Source organism: Trichomycterus rosablanca, chromosome 16, assembly GCF_030014385.1.
Source record: "Trichomycterus rosablanca isolate fTriRos1 chromosome 16, fTriRos1.hap1, whole genome shotgun sequence".
In the NCBI taxonomy this organism is placed as follows: domain Eukaryota; kingdom Metazoa; phylum Chordata; class Actinopteri; order Siluriformes; family Trichomycteridae; genus Trichomycterus; species Trichomycterus rosablanca.
The window spans coordinates 7051696-7070972 of NC_086003.1; the positions used below are offsets into that span (position 1 = coordinate 7051696).

Below are 19277 nucleotides of genomic sequence, written 5' to 3' on the forward strand. Positions count from 1 at the left end.
TTTTGAAAGGAAATAAAACTCCAGAGTCTGTCGTGTTTTTTATCATTAAATGTAATTAACAATATTTGCTTGAGTGCAGGAATAATTTACACAGTATACGCCGATCAGCCATAACAATAAAACCACCTCTTTGTTTCTACACTCAGCTCCACTTACCATATAGAAGCACTTTGTAGTTCTACAATTACTGACTGTAGTCCATTTGTTTTTCTGCATGCTTTGTTAGCCCCCTTTTATGCTGTTCTTCAATGGTCAGGACCACCACAGAGTAGGTATTATTTGGGTGGTGGATAATTCTTTGCACTGACACTGACATGGTGGTAGTGTGTTAGTGTGTGTTGTGCTGGTATGAGTGAATGGAGTTTTTAAACACTTCACTGTCACTGCTGGACTGAGAATAGTCCACCAACCAAAAATATATCCAGCCAACAGCGCCCGGTGGGCAGCGTCATGTGTCCACTGATGAAGGTCTAGAAGATGACCGACTCAAACAGCAGCAATAGATGAGCGATCGTCTCTGACTTTACATCTACAAAGTGGACCAACTAGGTAGGAGTGTCTAATAGAGTGGACAGTGAGTGGACACGGTATTTAAAAACTCCAGCAGCGCTGCTGTGTCTGATTCACTCATACCAGCACAACACACACTAACACACCACCACCGTGTCAGTGTCACTGCAGTGCTGAGAATGATCCACCACCTAAATAATACCTGCTCTGTAGTGGTCCTGTGGGGGTCCTGACCATTGAAGAACAGCATGAAAGGGGGCTAACAAAGCATGTAGAGAAACAGATGGACTACAGTCAGTAATTGTAGAACTACAAAGTGCTTCTATATGGTAAGTGGAGCTGAGTGTAGAAACAAGGAGGTGGTTTTAATGTTATGGCTGATTGGTGTATGTAACACCTCTATGGCTGTGTTCCAATCTGCTACTCAGAAGGGAGACGGGTTTGGAGCGCGTTGAAAGATTTCTTATTCGTTTTACAGGATCCGCTTTGGTCACTGATTTCCTGTCACCGTTGCTTGGACTGATCTGAATCCGCGGTGCTGATTTTCTGCCGTAACGATGATAGGGAGATCAGTATGGCCTCCTGTTGAATGAAAATTAAACATAATTTTACATAGATTAAGGATCGCAGTGAGAAAATCTGTGAATGTGATAAGAAGGGAAGAAAATAATTATCCTTTATACTCCCATCAATGACCTTGTAGAACAGAGGAAGATACCACCGTCAACAGAGATTGGCTAGAACTAGTCTAAACCAGCTAGAACTGGGTTTTGGACATCATAAAATGCAATTGATGCACTCCTTATCACATATACCACTTTCCAGTAGCATTCCATTGTAGCAGTATTAGTATTAGCATTAGTAACATTAGAATATGACTACACATTCTAAGCAGTAATTGACTACACTGTACAGTGTCATGGAAAAATAAGGCCAGATCATAAAAGAAAACAAAGTTTACAGTTGACTGAATTGGATAATGGGTTCTTACAACAGTGTATCTTAAGAAGAACAATGAACAGATACTATGGCTCTTCCTTTATACTGCTCTAGTAACATCAAATTGGGTGTTGGACTTTGAAACCTCCATTCTGTGTTAACTGTTGTTTCTTATCTGCTTACAACAGCTTTATGACAGACATGTTGCTTATCTCTCTATACTTTAGACTCCCAGCCTCACCTCAAGCACCAACATAACGATTTAACGCACAAGCAACATAATACTAATATCCAGGTTATATTAGGCATAAAATCTTGTTTTTCCATAGCAACAGCCAAAAGTATTTGGACACTGCTTTATTTTTGGGTTCAGATAGTATACATTAAAAGTAATTGAGGGTTGAGGGCAGCCTTTGGTTGGTAGTTTGGTATTAAGGACCTACGTTGTCGTACTTTCATTATAGGTGTAGAGAGTGGAGCAGCCGTAGCCTAGTGGTTAAGGTGCTGGACTAGTAATAAGATTGCTGGTTCCAGCCCCACCACTGCCAGATTGCTACATCTTCGTCCGCATATTTTGGCCAAACAGTTGATCTTTCTTACCTCGGTTCGAATCGTGCGGCTGCCTTGGCCAGGGCAGGTGTTCAGGTAGAGGTCAAACAGCACGCTGGGGTCAGAAACGTCTAGATTCGGGTCGGCATCGACACTTGCCTCCAGTCCTTGAAGGCCTCCAAATACCACCAACATGTGCCTGAGGGACGGAGACATAGAGACCGGAGTACTTAATACCCATGAGAAATTGGCTAAATTTGGAGACGACGCTGTCATGACATTTGATTAGGACATTGTTGTGTGAAGTGTATTGGTACTTGGTGTATTGACAAGTGTATTACCAGTACATTGATGTATCAAGTATAAACTTATCTTGCTTAATTTTAAAGCCCTTTCCAAGTCATGCCATATATACTTAGTGAGGTCCTTCATCCTTACTGTCCTTGCTCTCTCAGATCTCTTGGCACTGGACTTCTTGCAGTCCCACAGAAGACTTGCACCAGTGGTCTTGTACGTAGGTCTTTTTGGAACTTTCCTACAATCCTTTCGTGACTGCTCTACCATCTCTTCCTTTAAAGCTCTTTACAATGTCAAACGTCCTTGGGTATGTGAAGGGCACGATATAAATGAAACTTACTTTCATTACTTAATTGAATTAAGCCAATTAAAGTTAAGCAAATTCAACCAAGCTCTGTTGAATATCCACCATAAAAGTCAAAGTTATTCTAACATTTCTGAAGGAATATTATGGCATATTTAAGCCATTCCTAAATTTCTAAGACTTCAGAGCCAGTCAGTCAGAGCCATTACGGTGTAATAGAGAAAATTTGGAACCATATTATGCCCATAGTTTCGTTCACTAAGCACACAATCAGATCTCCACACACTTCTAACCATATAAGATAGATGAGATTATTAATTAATTAATTAATGTTTTCCCTTAAAGTATATTTGGGTATCATCAGTGACAAATATTCATTGAAGAAAGCATTTACATTTCCACCTCATATACACCTGTATATAGTCAAAGTTTTGGAGCATGTCTTTATGTCATCCTTACACACCTGAATGGAGGAAAGGTGCTCTGGTCAGCATTGCTGCCCTTCTCTGATGTCCCGATGGTCAGATCGTAGCCATCTTTAAATGGACACTCGGTCATTACAGCACCTGTGAGATACAAACACACATTCAGGGTTTCATTCATCAACATGCAGTGGTTCTAAGCAGCCCATTATCCTTATAAATCGGAATCCAAAACTGTCCATACTGTATTTAATGTACTATTGTCAGCATCCAACTGCACAGTGTACAGATGCTGAGAGCAAATTCACCATGGTGACTGTAACCAATAGCAGTAGCAACAACAGGACAATTTTCATTTGTGCTACTTTTTTGTAACTATATAAGTTGTAGGTTTTTCACAACACCATACTTTGACGATTCCATTTGATCAATCAACTATCTGTACTGTTTTTCGCTTGACCCATACCGCTTGCTTTCATTAAGTGTAGCCAAATTTAACACTTGGTCACTTGGCAATGGCTACAACCACTAGATATGGGATCATGGATAATGTGCAGTGGAAAAGGGGCAAAAGTGTGACCCCTTTGGGTCTGTAATGTGGTGTTTGGGGGTCGTAAAACACACGTCACTTTCTAGTACTTTAGTGTAAAGTCATCAGCCATTTTTAAACAGCCAGCATGCAGAGGAATATCAAGAACTGTCCATAACTGTCATAACTTAACTGCCATAACATATGCGTTTTCTCGCCATTTTCCTTCCGATTTAGTGCACTCAATTTTGTCTTCCGCTGCTGAGGGATGCCCGATTGCATCCGAGGAGAGCACGTCGCTGTACTCGCCTCTTCCGACACGTGTACAGCCCTCCTCTTCTCGCCCCTGCTTTCTGCACAGGCGTCTCTTCCGCCAATCAGGGTCCTTACACAGCGTATGAAGACCCGCCCACGCATAATCCGGCCCCACACTGCAGATAAGGTGGCCAATTAGTATCTCCTGCAGGCACTGCCAATTATGCCCGCCAGATGGCGCCCAGCCGACCGGTGGCAACACCGAGTTTCGAAACCGAGGAGTTTCGAAACTCGGTGCTGGTGCGATAGCGGAATATCCCGCTGCGCCACCTGGGCGCCCGACCGACTCATTTTTTATAAATACAGGTTAGAAATTGATTTATTAATTAGAATTACTGGGCACAATGCAATAAAACACGCCAGGATGCGGGGTATCAGCCATCCCCCAATTTTTACACATAGCCAATCATGTCTGTATGTAGTCTCCTGACCAGCTTATAGCATCACTGGGGATTCGACCCCTGGATCCAAATGGATGTTTGCTATTATTTACTGCTAGACTGTAAAAGCGCACTTGCTTTAATTTTTTAGCAAAAAAAAAAAGGTTAGCAGCTGTGGACTAGCATAATAGACTGCGATCCAAGCACTCAATACTTGCTGCAGTACCTGCAACCTTATCAGTGTTGCTGCTATGCTGGAATCTCTGAAAAATATCTGCCCAGTTGTGCACGAACAGCATAGAGGGGAACTGGCATGTAAGAACTGCATACCTAGATAAGAAGCAGATAAAAGAAGCATGACTTACTCAGGCAGGATGCCAGGCGAACGCTGTAACCCCAGTACAGCCCACACTCTGTTCTGGGAATGCTGGGAGCCACCACCGCTGCTTTATACACCCTACTGTCTGCAAACAAACACAATGCCTTTGAATAATAACCAGGACATTTCAAGATCGTTCTTGCAGTTCTTTGAAAGCCGGCGGATTCCGCTATAACAACGTTCACCTTTCAAGACGTTCTTAAGGGCAAGGGGAATTTTAGTGGCACTGGTGGCAAATCCATGTTCAGATCCATCACAAAGGTGTTCAGTGGGGTCAGATCACTGGAGTTCCTCCACACCAAACTCATTAAACCATACATATCTTTACAGACCTCACGTCCACAGGGGAACAGTTATGCTAGACATGAACGGACCTTTCTCAAAGTGTATGGTTAATAGAGATTTGTGGTACAGGGGTAAAGTAGAAATTCTAAACTTGGTGCTACTGGCAAGTCAGACCTCTGCAAAGACATGATTAGCTACTGTTCATGGCAGCCTTGCCCACTTGTCAGTGCGCTCTTAGTGCAGGTCCCAAGCCCGAAAACGAATAGGAAGAGCAGCCGATGTAAAAATCAGCTGAAGGGTTGAATCAGCGGAGGATGCAATCAGGGCATGCTGTTCTTCAATGGTCAGGACCCCCACAAGACCACCACAGAGCAGGTATTATTTAGGTCGTGGATCATTCTCAGCACTGCAGTGACACCGACATGGTGGTGGTGTGTTAGTGTGTGTTGTGCTGGTATGAGTGGATCAGACACAGCAGCACTGCTGGAGTTTTTAAATACCGTGTCCACTCACTGTCCACTCTGTTAGACACTCCTACCTAGTTGGTCCACCTTGTGGATGTAAAGTCAGAGACGATCGCTCATCTATTGCTGCTGTTTGAGTCGGTCATGTTCGAGACCTTCATCAGTGGTCACAGGACGCTGCCTACGGGCACTGTTGGCTGGATGTTTTTGGTTGGTGGACTATTTGCAGTCCAGCAGTGACAGTGAGGTGTTTAAAAACTCATCCACTCATACCAGCACAACACACACTAACACACCACCACCATGTCAGTGTCACTGCAGTGCTGAGAATGATCCACCACCTAAATAATACCGGTCCTGTGGGGGGGGTCCTGACCATTGAAGAACAGCATGAAAGGGGGCTAACAAAGCATGCAGAGGAACAGATGGACTACAGTCAGTAATTGTAGAACTACAAAGTGCTTCTACAGTGAGTGTAGAAACAAGGAGGTGGTTTTAATGTTATGGCTGATCAGTGTAATACCCCAATATTTAGCACGCAGGTGTTGGTGTGTTGTTATTACCTGAGTTCTGGGTTTTATTGAGGCGTACAGTCACTCTCAGACCAGGCTGAAGTTGCTTGTCTATTTGAACCTCCTAAACACATAAACATGAGGTCATTAGAAACTCAGGAATGCTTTTGTTCTACTCATTTAGCCTACAACTAGCCATGCTCTTAAAAAATTTGACTTTTTGTGATTGTTGAGAAGTAAAATCTTGATCTTTTAGCTGCTTTACTTAACCTCTGGCTCTGTCGGTAAGTCACAAGTTCAGGGCCAACTTTGCCCTAAGCCACCAATGGCCAGTAGCTGGAAGCCAATTGGCCTAATACCTGGATATGGTTTGAGGATATGACTTTAGTCTGGATGTTTCTGATTGTGAACATGCCTTCGTTCCCCCCCACACACATTTCACCCAATCTAATCACTGACAATGTCCCTTAAGCCCCTTGTGCAATTTTCCAGCCCCGGGTACCACCCCAGACTGGATGAGAACAGGGAAGACCATCATTCGCCCACATCTGACAAGCGTGCAGTCATTGGCTCAGTCTTTTTGCTCTGTGAATAGGCAAGTTGTAGCCTAGTGGTTAAGGTACAGCACTAGTAATCTAAAAGGTCACTGGTTCAAGCCCCACTACAGCCAGGTTACAAATTGCTAGGCCCTTGAGCAAGACCCTTAACTGCTCAGACTATTTACTATAACTGTACTGTAAGTCACTTTGGATAAAGTAAATGTACCCCACCACTGGTGCAAGTTCCTCAGCCAGACAGTAGAGGTCACAATTGCACAGCAGAAATGAAACCCATATGAGCACCACCACCACCCCCCTTAGGCACAGCCACAGCCAATGTGCTCATTTAACCACCCAGCACCACCTGGGCCTCGAACTCAGGTGCTAAGCTAGAGATTTTAGCTTGGTGGGTTAGCGCATTGGACCCCTCATTTATACTTCGTATTTCTCATTCCAACGTCTTAAATCATTTTTATTACAATTATAAACAAGCCTTTGTGATCTACCAGCAGTACATTTCCTCACCTTCCGCATCCCACCGTTCACAAAGGACCCTTTTCCTGCTTTGCATGGACGGTCCACCACCACGCCCTCTCTGAATTCTGCCTCCTCGTCAACACGCATGTGGTGGGGGCTGTCCAGAGGGTTTAAAAGTCCTGTGAGCAACCACAACCAACAAATTCAAGCACAATCAACGCTAGGGAGTATTACATGTGGAAAGAGAAACACAGCAACACTCACCGGCAAACTGCAGGTCGTGATGTTTGGGAAAAAATGCTTTCCGCAAATATCTGCAGAAAAAAAAACATTATTTATTACCCTTTATTTAGGACATTTACTTGTAGGACAATTTCAGAGCCTGATTCTGCAATTCTTTCATTTTTTAACTTGCACTTAACAACCAAGGGCTTTACTAAGCAGCTGACTGAGAAACTAAAAGTGGGTTTCCTCCGGTTTCCTCCCACAGTCCAAAAACATGCAGCCAGGCAAATTGGAGACACTGAATTGTCCTATAGGTATCTAGCCACTAGGATGCATAAACCAGTGCCGGTCCCAAGCCCGGATAAATAGGGAGGGTCGTGTCAGGAAGGGCATCCGGCGTAAAAACTGTGCCAAATGAATAATGCGGATCACGATCCGCTGTGGCGACCCCTAACGGGAGCAGCCGAGGAAATAGAGAGACAGTTAAAGACAAGTATCCAAAAAATGGAAAGCAATCAAAGACAGTGTTGATGTGGAGGAAACAGCACTTACTGTGGACACTCCAGATACTGCAGGATTCTGGCCAGTTGAACACATGCTTGACCTTTCTTGCCAACCCCTTTAAACTCGCCTTCGACAGTCCTGCCAAAAAAATACCACTTTAATGTAGCGCTAACATACGTGAGTGCACTTTCACCGATTTTATATATATATATATATATATATATATATATATATATATTTATATACACCGATCAGCCATAACATTAAAACCACCTCCTTGTTTCTACACTCACTGTTCCTTTTATCAGCTCCACTTACCATATAGAAGCACTTTGTAGCAGCAGCGCTGCTGGAGTTTTTAAATACTGTGTCCACTCACAGGACACTGCACATTGGGCGCTGTTGGCTGGATGTTTTTGGTTGGTGGACTATTCTCAGTCCAGCAGTGACAGTGAGGTGTTTAAAAGCTCCATCAGCGCTGCTGTGTCTGAACCACTCATACCAGCACAACACACACTAACACACCACCACCATGTCAGTGTCACTGCAGTGCTGAGAATGATCCACCACCCAAATAATACCTGCTCTGTGGTGGTCCTGTGGGGGTCTTGACCATCGAAGAACAGGGTAAAAGCAGGTTAAAAAGGTTTGTAGAGAAACACATGGACTACAGTCAGTAATTGTAGAACTACAAAGTGCTTCTATATGGTAAGTGGAGCTGATCAAATAGACAGTGAGTGTAGAAACAAGAAGCTGGTTTTAATGTTCTGGCTAATCGCCACTGTCTGCAGCCAGTGGTAGCTCAGTGGCTAAAGTATTTAACTAGTGATCAGAAGGTCACTGGTTCAATCCCTTGCCTAATTGCCACCTTCAGTTGCTTGCACTGTAATTTGCTTTGAATGACAACATCTGCTAAATGCCCTAAATGTAAATCTGAAGCTCCTCAGCCAGATGTATGTGGCAAAGAAATTAAAAGAAAAAAAGAAAAAAGAAAAAAACAATAGTAAAACCCTAAATAATAAGTATTAACCTGGTATTAATTTCAACAAATTATAAAATACAAAAATCTAGAAAGCCAAATCAATACAGACTGTAGTAATTCGGGTCACTTACTTGGCGTCCTCTCCTTGCTCGTCGAATATGACCACCTCGTCCACACAGAAGACGGCGCAAGCACGAGCTATCTGGCCTGCCAGGTATGTTCGAAGTTCAGGTGACTGAGCGTTATCCAACACGGAGCCTGGCAAAGCGACACTTACCGTGTACAATCGACCTGCAGATAAGCAGATTTATTGAGAAGAGGATTATTATCAAATAAAAAGTTCAACCAACTGCAAATAATTTTGGTCTTTCACCATCTACCGTACATAATATTATGGAAAGATTCAAAGACAAAGAAATCGCATTGTAGGGCAAGGCCGGAAATCACTGTTGGCTGCGAGTGACCTACAAGCCTGCATGAAAAACTGTAAAGCTACTGTAATAAATATAGCCACATGTGCTCAAGAGTTCTTCAGAAAACTGTTGTCGGTTAACAGAGTCCACTGCTGCATCAAGTAATGCAACCTGAATCTGTTATGCTAAGAGAAAGCCATACATTACATTACTTGTTGTACATGCCTGTTAGCAATACATGTGAGCTCAGTAATAAGGAGAGACTTAGTTTGAGCACAATACCTTTACTCTTCACCTGCTCTGCCTCCTCATGGGACTGTTTTGTCTTCTCTTCTTCCTCCTTCAGCTGATTTTGTTTCTCCAGTTGTTTAATCAGCTTGGTCTCCTTCCATTTCTTCTGTTGTTCTTTCTCTTTCAGAGCAAAAATCAAACACAATGTGAAAAAAACGCCAACACACTTAGGCGAAATGTTTGTGGACACCTGACCAGGAGCTTGTCGGGCAAGGTTGAGGGATAGGGATGAAGGATCAGGGTTCGGTTCAGGCCAAATCATGTCTTTATGGACCTTTGTGGAAAGAGCTTTTTCCAACTGTTACCACAAAGCATGTAACCTGAGCGCAATATATACTGTACAGTAGGATGGGTATCCACATACTTGTTCTGTACATTGTTTATGTATAGATTTATTGATATCACAGGTTATATTGACTGATCGCTTACTCTCTGCTTTCCGCTTCCTCCAGTTAACCTTCTCGGGGTCCTGTAAGATAATATACATTTGAATATTATACATCATATTTGTACACAACACAGACTTTCATACATATACAACATATATCTACCAACAAAGAACACTAATAAAATGATGCGCTATATATGGTGTTATATACTGTACATAATTACATATACAGTGTCCAAAACACAGTGTTTTATCAGTGGACTATTTCTGATCACAGGACACTGTTGGCTTTTTTTTAAAAGCACACATTAGCACGTTATTAACATGTATAGCACGTTATTAGTGACATTGCAGGGCTTCTTTTTATCAGCCACTTTTTAGGGGTAAAAGTGGGTCCGGTTTTACCCGGGAAACTCTGTGTAAAGCAGAATACTCTTGGCAGGGCATCAATCCATCACAGAGCAACAGCCACCCCTGATATTGCCAAATGTGTCTGTGTAGACACCTGATATCACTGCTGAGATTCAAACCTGGATCCCAGAAATGGCTTAAAAGACCGCTCCGCCATCCGAGCTCTGTGCTGAGAATGGTCAGTGGGGATCTCTTTCGAGATTTGCGGGCGCTAGCACACCAGCGCCGAGATTCTGAACACCTCAGTTCGAATCTCGAATTTGCCACCGGTCGACTGGGGGCCATCTAGTGGGCACAATTGGCAGTGCCTACAGCAGACAATAATTGGCCACTGTGTCTGCTGGGCGGGATGACCGGACTAAGTGAGTCTTCAAAACGCTGTGTAAGGACCCTGGTTACCTGTTTACATTTTAGACATTTAGCAGATGCCTTTATCCACAGCGGCTTACATTACAGTTACAGCATACATTCTAAGCAACTGAGGGTTAAGGGTCTTGCTCAGGGGCCCAACAGCAGCAACCTGGCAGTGGTGGGGCTTGAACCAGCAACCTTCTGATTACTAGTCCAGCTCCTTAACCACTATGCGACAGGTAAGTGAGGTTATATAGGACCGTTATTCCAGATCCTGTAAGGTACATTTACATAAGCAGTCTAAACCTAGATACCACTATGGGCACTACTTTGGACACACACCCTACTATACCATACATCACCTAGTACAGCTATGTTGGGAGTATGTAGGCAGCCTCTCTATGTCATAACTACAACGTGTTTGCAACACCAAGAGCTGGTACACCCAATAAGTTGTCAAAATTCAACTCTTATACATGAAATGTTGCTAATATGAATAGCATAATAATATAAATAAATAGCACAGCAAGAAGCAAATATAAAATAAAGCAAACCTCTGCCGAAGTGAGTTTATTTTTCTTAGGCGAAGAGCTATCCATGTTCTATCACTGTGCCTCCAATTAGTTGTTTCGTTAGACAACAAGGACGCGCTTTGTTAGTTCCGCACAGTAAACCCTACACGGAAATTATCAAGTGTTTAAATTAAAAAAGAATTCACATATAAATTAAATATATATTTATATTCATGATACATATGTACATTTATGCTACATATTTATCAAACCATACGTTATTCTGTGTAATATTTTTTCCGACAGTCCAAGCTGAGACGGACGACTTTCCAGAGCGCACTTCCTCTTTAAGCACGAGCTTCGGGGAAAACAACATCATAAACCCAGAACGCTCGAACTATAAGCAATAACATCAGTTTAACTACAGCAACACTATCAATTATCGCTTCTACTTCTGATTAAATACTTCAACTTCAATATTCAACATGGTAAGAATTTATAATTTACATTATTGTTGTGAATTAGAAAGAACGAACCGAAGCTAATGTTGTTGGCTAACAGTTTTAGCGAGCGCGTGTTAGTGATCTCATATAGTTGTCATCAACAGTTTGTGTGTGTATATATATATATATATATATATATATATATATATATACACATACACATAAATATATATATATATATATACACACACACACACACACACACATATATATATATATATACACACACACATAAATATATATATATATATATATACACACACACACACACACATATATATATATATATATATATATATATATATATATATATATATATACATATATACACATACATATATACACACAGATAAATATATATATATACACACAGACACACACACATATATATATATACTGTATATGTGATGTGGCGTGATATATAATTGTCATCAAAAGTTTGTTGTGTGTGTATATGTATATATATATATATATATATATATATATATATACACACACATATATATACATACATACACACACACACACACGTGTGTATATGTTTGTATGTGATGTGTGGAGTGATACATAATTGTCATCAAAAGTTTGTTATATATTAATATATATATATATACACACACACACACATATATATATATATACATACATACGTGTGTCTTGAAGTCTTCTTGATGTTAAGCATCTGCATACAAGTGGACGTATGTCTATTAAGGCCAATAAACCTCAATTGCTTAGATAATTTACTGTCACTGTAATGTAAGTCGCTTTGGATAAGCGTCTGCTAAATGCCAAAAATATAAATGGATGTCACCAAATATTACTTTGAGGGTGCCACTAATTTTGTCTAGTGTTAAATGATAACGTATTTCACTTTGCCCCCTATTAGTTTTTGTGTTTTTCCAGTAGAAACATAAAAAATTAAACGTCAACACCAAAGCAGTTCTGACAGACGTACAGAGGGTGATCAGAACTTTATTACGAAGATGTCACATTATGTTCTCTACCTAATGTTTCTCACAGCCGCAGAACGAGCACATCGAGTTGCACCGCAAGCGCCACGGTTACCGGCTCGACCACCATGAGCGCAAGAGGAAGAAGGAGAGCCGTGAAGTGCATGAGCGCTCGCAGAAAGCCAAAAAGCTCATCGGCCTGAAAGCCAAGCTGTACCACAAACAGAGACATGCTGAGAAGATCCAGATGAAGAAAACGTGAGTTTTACACTTTGTGGAGTTATGATACAATTTTAGTTTTGATAAACAGCAGCGATTGAGAAATGGGATTCTTATAGTAGTTGTTAAAAATCTACCGATTATAAAGGTTTTTGGTTTGTTTATATATTTGTTTCAGCTGCTTTAGTATTTAGGTTTTGCCACAGTGGATCATTCTGCTGGGCACTTGGGTGGCACAGTGGTAAATCCTGCTAGCCCTCTATCTCTAAGATCCAGGGTTTAAATCTCAGTGGTGCAATCAGCCGGTGGGGCGTCTACCCAGACATGATTGACTAATGCGTGGGGGTCGAGTTTGGTATTTAGACCAGATCTGCTGTTGAGACTCCAAAATTTAAATGCAGGAACGACCCAAAGAATATTTAACACACCACCATTCACAGTGTCTCTAGATAAAACTGTATATGTTTTCTCTCTTTCTTGTATGTCTGTAGCATTAAGATGCACGAACAGAGACGAACCAAACAGAAGGATGACGACAAGACACCAGAAGGGGCAGTTCCAGCTTACCTGCTGGACAGAGAGGGCCAGTCTCGTGCCAAGGTTCTTTCCAACATGATCAAACAGAAGAGAAAGGAGAAAGCTGTAAGTACCGTCTGATTATGTCATGAATAAAGGGTCTCGTCCAATCAGGATCTTAATATAAGAAGCAGCGGGGTCACATGTACACACATGTACAGTACAACGATATTCTTTCCTCACATATCCCAGCTTGTTTGTACAGCGCCCCTGAAGCAGAGAGGGTTAAGGGCCTTGCTTAAGGGCTACATGGCAGAGCTTCCAATTGATAGTCCAAAGCTATACCACTAGGCTACCACTGTCCTATTATAATATATCAGTTGAGCTGTATTTAACCAGAAACAATACAATAATGTGCCTTAGAACATTTCACATCCTGTCCTAACTTATCAACTGTGCAAGACATTCCTTAGAGGCCAAAAACCAAATCTTAACCAGGTGATGCAATAATGGTCCTTCATGAGCACAGGTGGGCACTCGAGTGGCACAGCAGTAAACCACTCTATCCCACTACTTCTGAGATCTGTGCAAGGCAGAATACCCATAGCAGGGCACCAATCCTTCGCAGACTGATGGCCACCCCTGACGTTGCCAAATGTGTCTGTGTAGATGCCCAGCTGACTGATAGCACAACTGAGATTCACACCCAGATCCCAAAAATGGCATAATAGACTGCTCTGCCATCCAAGCACCATGCTAAGAATGGTAAATGGGGTACAGAGGGGTGACAAAGTGTACACAGCAACAGACAGATTGGTTATGTCTGGAGGCCAAATAGCCACCACGGAGACAAGTGTGCTCTCAGTGCTGGTCCCAAGCCCGGACAAAATAAGGAGGAGGGTTGGATCAGGAAGGTCATGGGCGACACGGTGGCTAAGTGGGTAGCACTGTCGCCTCACAGCAAGAGGGTCCGGGTGCTTTCTGTGCGGAGTTTGCATGTTCTCCCTGTGTCTGCGTGAGTTTCCTCCCACAGTCCAAAAACATGCAGTCAGGCTAATTGGAAACACTGAATCGTCCTATAGGTATCTAGCCGGATGCATAGACCAGTGCATCGTGGTGCCGGTCCCAAGCCCGGATAAATGTGTCAGGAAGGGCGTCCGGTGTAAAAACTGTGCCAAATCAATAATGCGGATCAAGATCCGCTGGCGACCCCTAACCGGAGCAGCCGAGGAAATGGAGGATCAGGAAGGTCACCCGGTGCAAAAATTGTGCCAGTTAAGGTATGCCAACCAGAACAATCAACTGTGGAGACATCTAAATACGGGAGCAGGCAAAAGCAAATAAGAGAGCAAGGATGGGTCATGACTCGCCACTTTGCCACATAATGCATCAGTGGATAATCCAACAGTTTAAGAACAACGTTCCTTAATGATAGATTGCAAGGATTATAGGTTTTTTTCTCTTATGCATTGCATATCATATATTGGACCTGGTTTATAAACATTTCACATCCTGTCCTAATATTTTCTAAAATCGTTAGCACTATAAACTAGAGATGGGACGATCGATCGGCTATGAATCGGTATCGGCCGATTTTTAATCAAAATATGCTATCGGCGATCGGCGATATTTCCTAAAAGTAGCCGATTCGATCGTGTAATATATAAAGATCACGTTAAGTTAACAGCTCAGTGGATTGATCCAGACTTTGAGCTACGAAGCGCCAACCATCACATCACCATTCATCAACCATCGTACAGAAACCATCGTGAAAGCTCTTCATGACCTAAAATAACATCATTAACGTTGTGCATCATACATACGATGTAATTTTGCTGATTGTAATATTTACTTTAAAAAGATAATTCAACCCGGTCACATCTGAGTCGATTCTATCAGCACGTTATATAAACTCCTGGTTCACTTTGGTAAATCGTGAGCGGTTCTTACTTGTGATGTAGATGAGAACAGAAAACGTTACAGAGCCAATCAGAGGCAAAAGTTTATTCATTACCAAATTCGTTAGTTCAGGATCATCTGCTGAACTTTTAGCTCCTTAGACGGAACGAGTCTGACGGTCGGTTACAGATCTGTGGTAATAGCAGTTTAATTAAGCTTTTTAATGAAGCTTTTTAATGTAAGAGAGTCACACAAAATGTTCTGTAGTAGTTGGTGTTTATTTAAAACCACGACATTTAATTAATAACAGTAAACACGGAGAGATAACTGAGAAGAGAAACTTACGCTTTGCGGAAAATGACTCGTGAATCAATGAATCACTTATAGCGATACCGATACAGTGAACAAAGCGTCTCTTCTAAAGGCGCACACACAAACACGCGCGCGCTGCTCCGGTTTATCTTCACTGTGAGGCTCTTTTTAAGTTTATTTATTTTATTTACTGCTAAACCGTCCCCCCCCCCCCCCCCGATCGCAATCGGCTATCGGCAGATGTCCCTGAAAGGAGATCGGAATCGGTGCCAAAAACCCCGATCGTCCCATCTCTACTATAAACCTAAACCTTTTCATCATATTTATTTGCCTTTACATTTGTAGTTGTTAATAATGTTAATTGCTAAGCTTTTTGAAATCAGTGGAATCCACCCAGTGTTACAAGTGACATTTTTGTATGTGTGTGTTTAGGGTAAATGGGAGGTGCCACTTCCGAAAGTGCGCGCTCAGGGCGAGACAGAGGTCCTCAAAGTCGTCCGCACCGGAAAGAGGCAGAAGAAGGCATGGAAGAGAATGGTGACCAAAGTTTGCTTCGTAGGAGACGGCTTCACACGCAATCCGCCAAAATACGAGCGCTTCATCAGGCCGATGGTGAGACGTGCGTGCCGATGAGTTTCTAGTGTACTGGAATTGACCAGTCTCTGCATTTCCAAGGGAACATCTCATACTGGCAGTTTCATTTCTGATTTGATGATAGACAGTCGTTCTGATTAATGGAGTAAGAGGACCGCATTGAGGAATGTTGAGCTTTTTCTTGTATTCAGTTTGTACATTATTTAGATTGTCTCTAAAACTGGGCATAAATAAATAGACATTATCACAATATCTAATGTAGATGTGATGGCTCTGATAATCACTGGTAAAATCTAAAGTTACGCGTCTTCTACATTGATTATAATGTGAAGTCGACCTTGTATAATTTGCTCCTACATGTTGTTCCGAAATTCTTTGTTTTATAGAACAGACCAATCAAGAAAGACAGGATTAGGGCTCACATTGGTGTCAAATTATATGAAAACTGAAAAATAAGGAGGTGTGTCTACATACTTCTGACCATATAGTCTGGAAATCTGGATTTAAATCAAAGTCTCCGTAATCAGAACAGAAGTTCTTCCCATGTTGTTATCTCGTCACTGGCTGCTCGTCCTCGTGTCACTGTTGATCGCCAGCCATCAGTAGAAACAAGCAGTACCCCCCCCCCCCCCCCTTCCCCCATGTTTTATGAATTTGCAATTTAATGACCCCCTTTTTCCTTGTGTGTTTTGCAGGGTCTGAGGTTCAAAAAGGCTCACGTGACTCACCCTGAACTGAAGGCCACATTCCACCTGCCGATCTTAGGTGTAAAGAAGAATCCGTCCTCCCCTCTTTATACCACACTCGGGGTCATCACCAAGGGAACAGTTATCGAGGTTAACATTAGCGAGCTGGGTTTGGTAACACAGGGCGGCAAGGTTATCTGGGGTGAGTGATGATTCAGTATTATTGATGTTAGATATTATTTAAGTATTTATTACTATTATAATGTGTTATTACTGTTAACACTTGAAATGTATTTAAGCCCTTATTCACTGTGTGTAATAATCAAGCAGAACTGTAGCACCCTTCACTGCACTACACTAAAGGTATTTGTGACTGAGCCTCTGTGCACACATGTGCATTACAGCATAACACCTGAGTGTTAACTGTGAGGATAAGTGAACTGCGTACACGAATAAAAACACTATCAAGTGGTTTTGATAGAGAATAAGCAGCTCATTATTTTTATCAACCACTTAAACCTGCTGTACTGGTTCCACCAAGATTGCTTCTTAGATTTTGTTTATTAGGATTTTAACGTCATGTTTTACACTTTGGTAACATTCATGACAGGAACGGTAGTTACTCATTACACAAGGTTATATCAAACACAGTCATGGACAATTTAGTGTCACCAGTTCACCTCACTTGCATGCCTTTGGACTGTGGGAGGAAACCGGAGCACCCGGAGGAAACCCACGCGGACACGGGGAGAACATGCAAACCACACAGAAAGGACCCGGACCGCCCCACCTGGAGATCGAACCTAGAACCTTCTTGCTATGAGGCCACCGTGCCGCCCGCTTCCACCAAGAGACTCCGGGCGCAGGGCAAGAACAGCCCCCTCTGACATAGCCAATCACGGTTGTGTAAACCAGCATCGCTTCCACGGGAAATGAGCATAGGGCGGCACGGTGGCTAAGTGGGTAGCACTGTCGCCTCACAGCAAGAAGGTCCTGGGTTCGATCCCAAGATGGGGCGGTCCGGGTCCTTTCTGTGTGGAGTTTGCATAGACGTGCAAGTGAGGTGAATTGGAGACACTAAATTGTCCATGACTGTGTTTGATTTTACCTTGTGAACTGATAAATGTTGTGTAATGAGTCATGAATGTAACCAAAGTGTAAAACATGACGTTAAAATCCTAATAAACGAACAAACAAATGAGCATATGTACCCAGCTGTTTACATGGTCTTGGAGAAAACTGAATTTGTCAGACCAGTCTTCATCCATAGCTCTGATGTCCAGTTGCAATGTCTGTATCCTCATTGTAGAAGCTTTCGACAGTGGACAGGAGTTAGCTTAGGCGCTGCGACTGCAGCCCCATACACAGAAGGGTTTGATTACCCAGTATGGATCGTCCCTATACGGATCACTGTTGGTGGGTACTCGACATGGCTGCCTGTGAGCACTCCTTGCTGTTTCAGAGATACCTCAATCCAGTCGTCTGTCTGTAATGATTTGGTCTTTTTGATCATTAAAGTATATATTGATTCTTCTCTTGCAGGTAAATATGCCCAGGTGACGAATAATCCAGAAAATGATGGCTGCATTAACGCAGTCCTGCTTGTGTAACATTTAATGAATGAACTCTACCTTCAAGTGCTATTTGAACTGTAACAGCTTTGTAACATCATCTTCAAAATGCTGGAGCGGTGCACTAATACGAACGTGGATTTGAACATGGATGATTGGATGAAGATAAAGAAGCTCTGTTGTCTCCAGAGAAACATGTCGAGTGGATAAAAGGAAATGTTTCAAATAAAGATGTCATCTTTGGATGTTTGTGTGAGTTTATAGCAACAGCCTGAAGGCTGATAATTCATTGCAGTGAATGAGCATGATTGTGTAGTTATTATATACATTACCTTAAATCCATACATTATACATTACCTGCAGCTCTTGTGGGGTGTTCCCGGTCTACAGTGGTCAGTATCTATCAAAAGTGATCCAAGGCGTGATGAACCGGCGACCGGGTCATGGGCGGCCAAGGCTCATTGATGCACGTGGGGAGCTAAGGCTGGCCCGTGTGGTCCGATCCAACAGACGAGCTACTGTAGCTCAAATTGCTGAAGAAGTTAATGCTGGTTCTGATAGAAAGGTGTCAGGATACACAGTGCATCACAGATTGTTGCGTATGGGGCTGCATAGCCGCAGACCAGTCAGGGTGTCCATGCTGACCACGGTTCACTGCTGAAAGCACCAACAATGGGCAAGTGAGCATTGGGTGCATGTGCGTCGCTTACTTGGGGAACACATGGCACCAGGATGCACTATGGGAAAGCAGGCAAGCCGGGCGGAGGCAGTGTGTTGCTTTGGGCAATGTTCTGCTGGGAAACCATGAATCCTGCCATCCATGTGGATGTTACTTTGACACGTATCACCTACCTAAGCATTATTGCAGATCATGTACACCCATTCATGGAAACGGTATTCCCTGATATCTGTGGCCTCTTTCAGCAAGATAATGCGCCCTGCCACAAAGCAAAAATGATTCAGGAATGGTTTGAGGTGTTGACTTGGCCTCCAAATTCCCCAGATCTCGATCCAATCGAGCATCTGTGGGATGTGCTGGACAAACAAGT

At 42.5% G+C, this 19277-nt stretch overlaps 2 protein-coding genes across 3 annotated transcripts; one reads left to right on the top strand and one right to left on the bottom strand.

The window, feature by feature from the left end:
* Window positions 1-874: 874 nt before the first annotated feature.
* spout1 (SPOUT domain containing methyltransferase 1) lies at window positions 875-11081 on the bottom strand. 2 transcript variants are annotated; one of them, XM_063011681.1, is made up of 12 exons: window positions 11021-11081; window positions 9746-9785; window positions 9308-9436; window positions 8744-8903; window positions 7679-7768; window positions 7166-7215; window positions 6950-7080; window positions 5937-6009; window positions 4611-4709; window positions 3063-3165; window positions 2050-2197; window positions 875-1092 (listed from the first exon to the last, which is right to left on the bottom strand). In XM_063011681.1, exons 1-12 carry the CDS (start codon window positions 11063-11065, stop codon window positions 1015-1017), a joined length of 1146 nt encoding a protein of 381 aa, XP_062867751.1. In that variant the 5' UTR covers window positions 11066-11081; the 3' UTR covers window positions 875-1014. The 2 variants fall into 2 exon arrangements, with proteins under 2 accessions (XP_062867751.1, XP_062867750.1); XM_063011680.1 differs by lacking the exons at window positions 9746-9785; window positions 11021-11081 and having other exon boundaries at window positions 9308-9692.
* A 235-nt stretch (window positions 11082-11316) lies between these two features.
* On the top strand, window positions 11317-18473 carry nsa2 (NSA2 ribosome biogenesis homolog (S. cerevisiae)). Its single transcript, XM_063011668.1, has 6 exons — window positions 11317-11466; window positions 12502-12689; window positions 13142-13292; window positions 15810-15989; window positions 16667-16859; window positions 18200-18473. The coding sequence occupies exons 1-6, from the start codon at window positions 11464-11466 to the stop codon at window positions 18265-18267; spliced, it is 783 nt and encodes a 260-aa protein (XP_062867738.1). The 5' UTR covers window positions 11317-11463; the 3' UTR covers window positions 18268-18473.
* The last annotated feature ends 804 nt before the right edge of the window (window positions 18474-19277 follow it).

What these genes read in the sequence shown, in the direction of transcription:
- nsa2 (XM_063011668.1), top strand. An exon ending in AGAAGAGAAAGGAGAAAGCT is followed by an intron (nt 13,293 to 15,809) that starts GTAAGTACCGTC and finishes GTGTGTGTTTAG; the next exon opens with GGTAAATGGGAGGTGCCACT. An exon ending in GGGCGGCAAGGTTATCTGGG is followed by an intron (nt 16,860 to 18,199) that starts GTGAGTGATGAT and finishes CTTCTCTTGCAG; the next exon opens with GTAAATATGCCCAGGTGACG.
- spout1 (XM_063011680.1), bottom strand. Translation starts at nt 9,578, where the DNA reads ATGATTTGGCCTGAACCGAACCCTGATCCTTCATCCCTATCCCTCAAC. An exon ending in GAGCAAGGAGAGGACGCCAA is followed by an intron (nt 7,769 to 8,743) that starts GTAAGTGACCCG and finishes TTTTTTTGGCAG; the next exon opens with GACTGTCGAAGGCGAGTTTA. An exon ending in TCGCCTGGCATCCTGCCTGA is followed by an intron (nt 3,166 to 4,610) that starts GTAAGTCATGCT and finishes TGTATCTCACAG; the next exon opens with GTGCTGTAATGACCGAGTGT.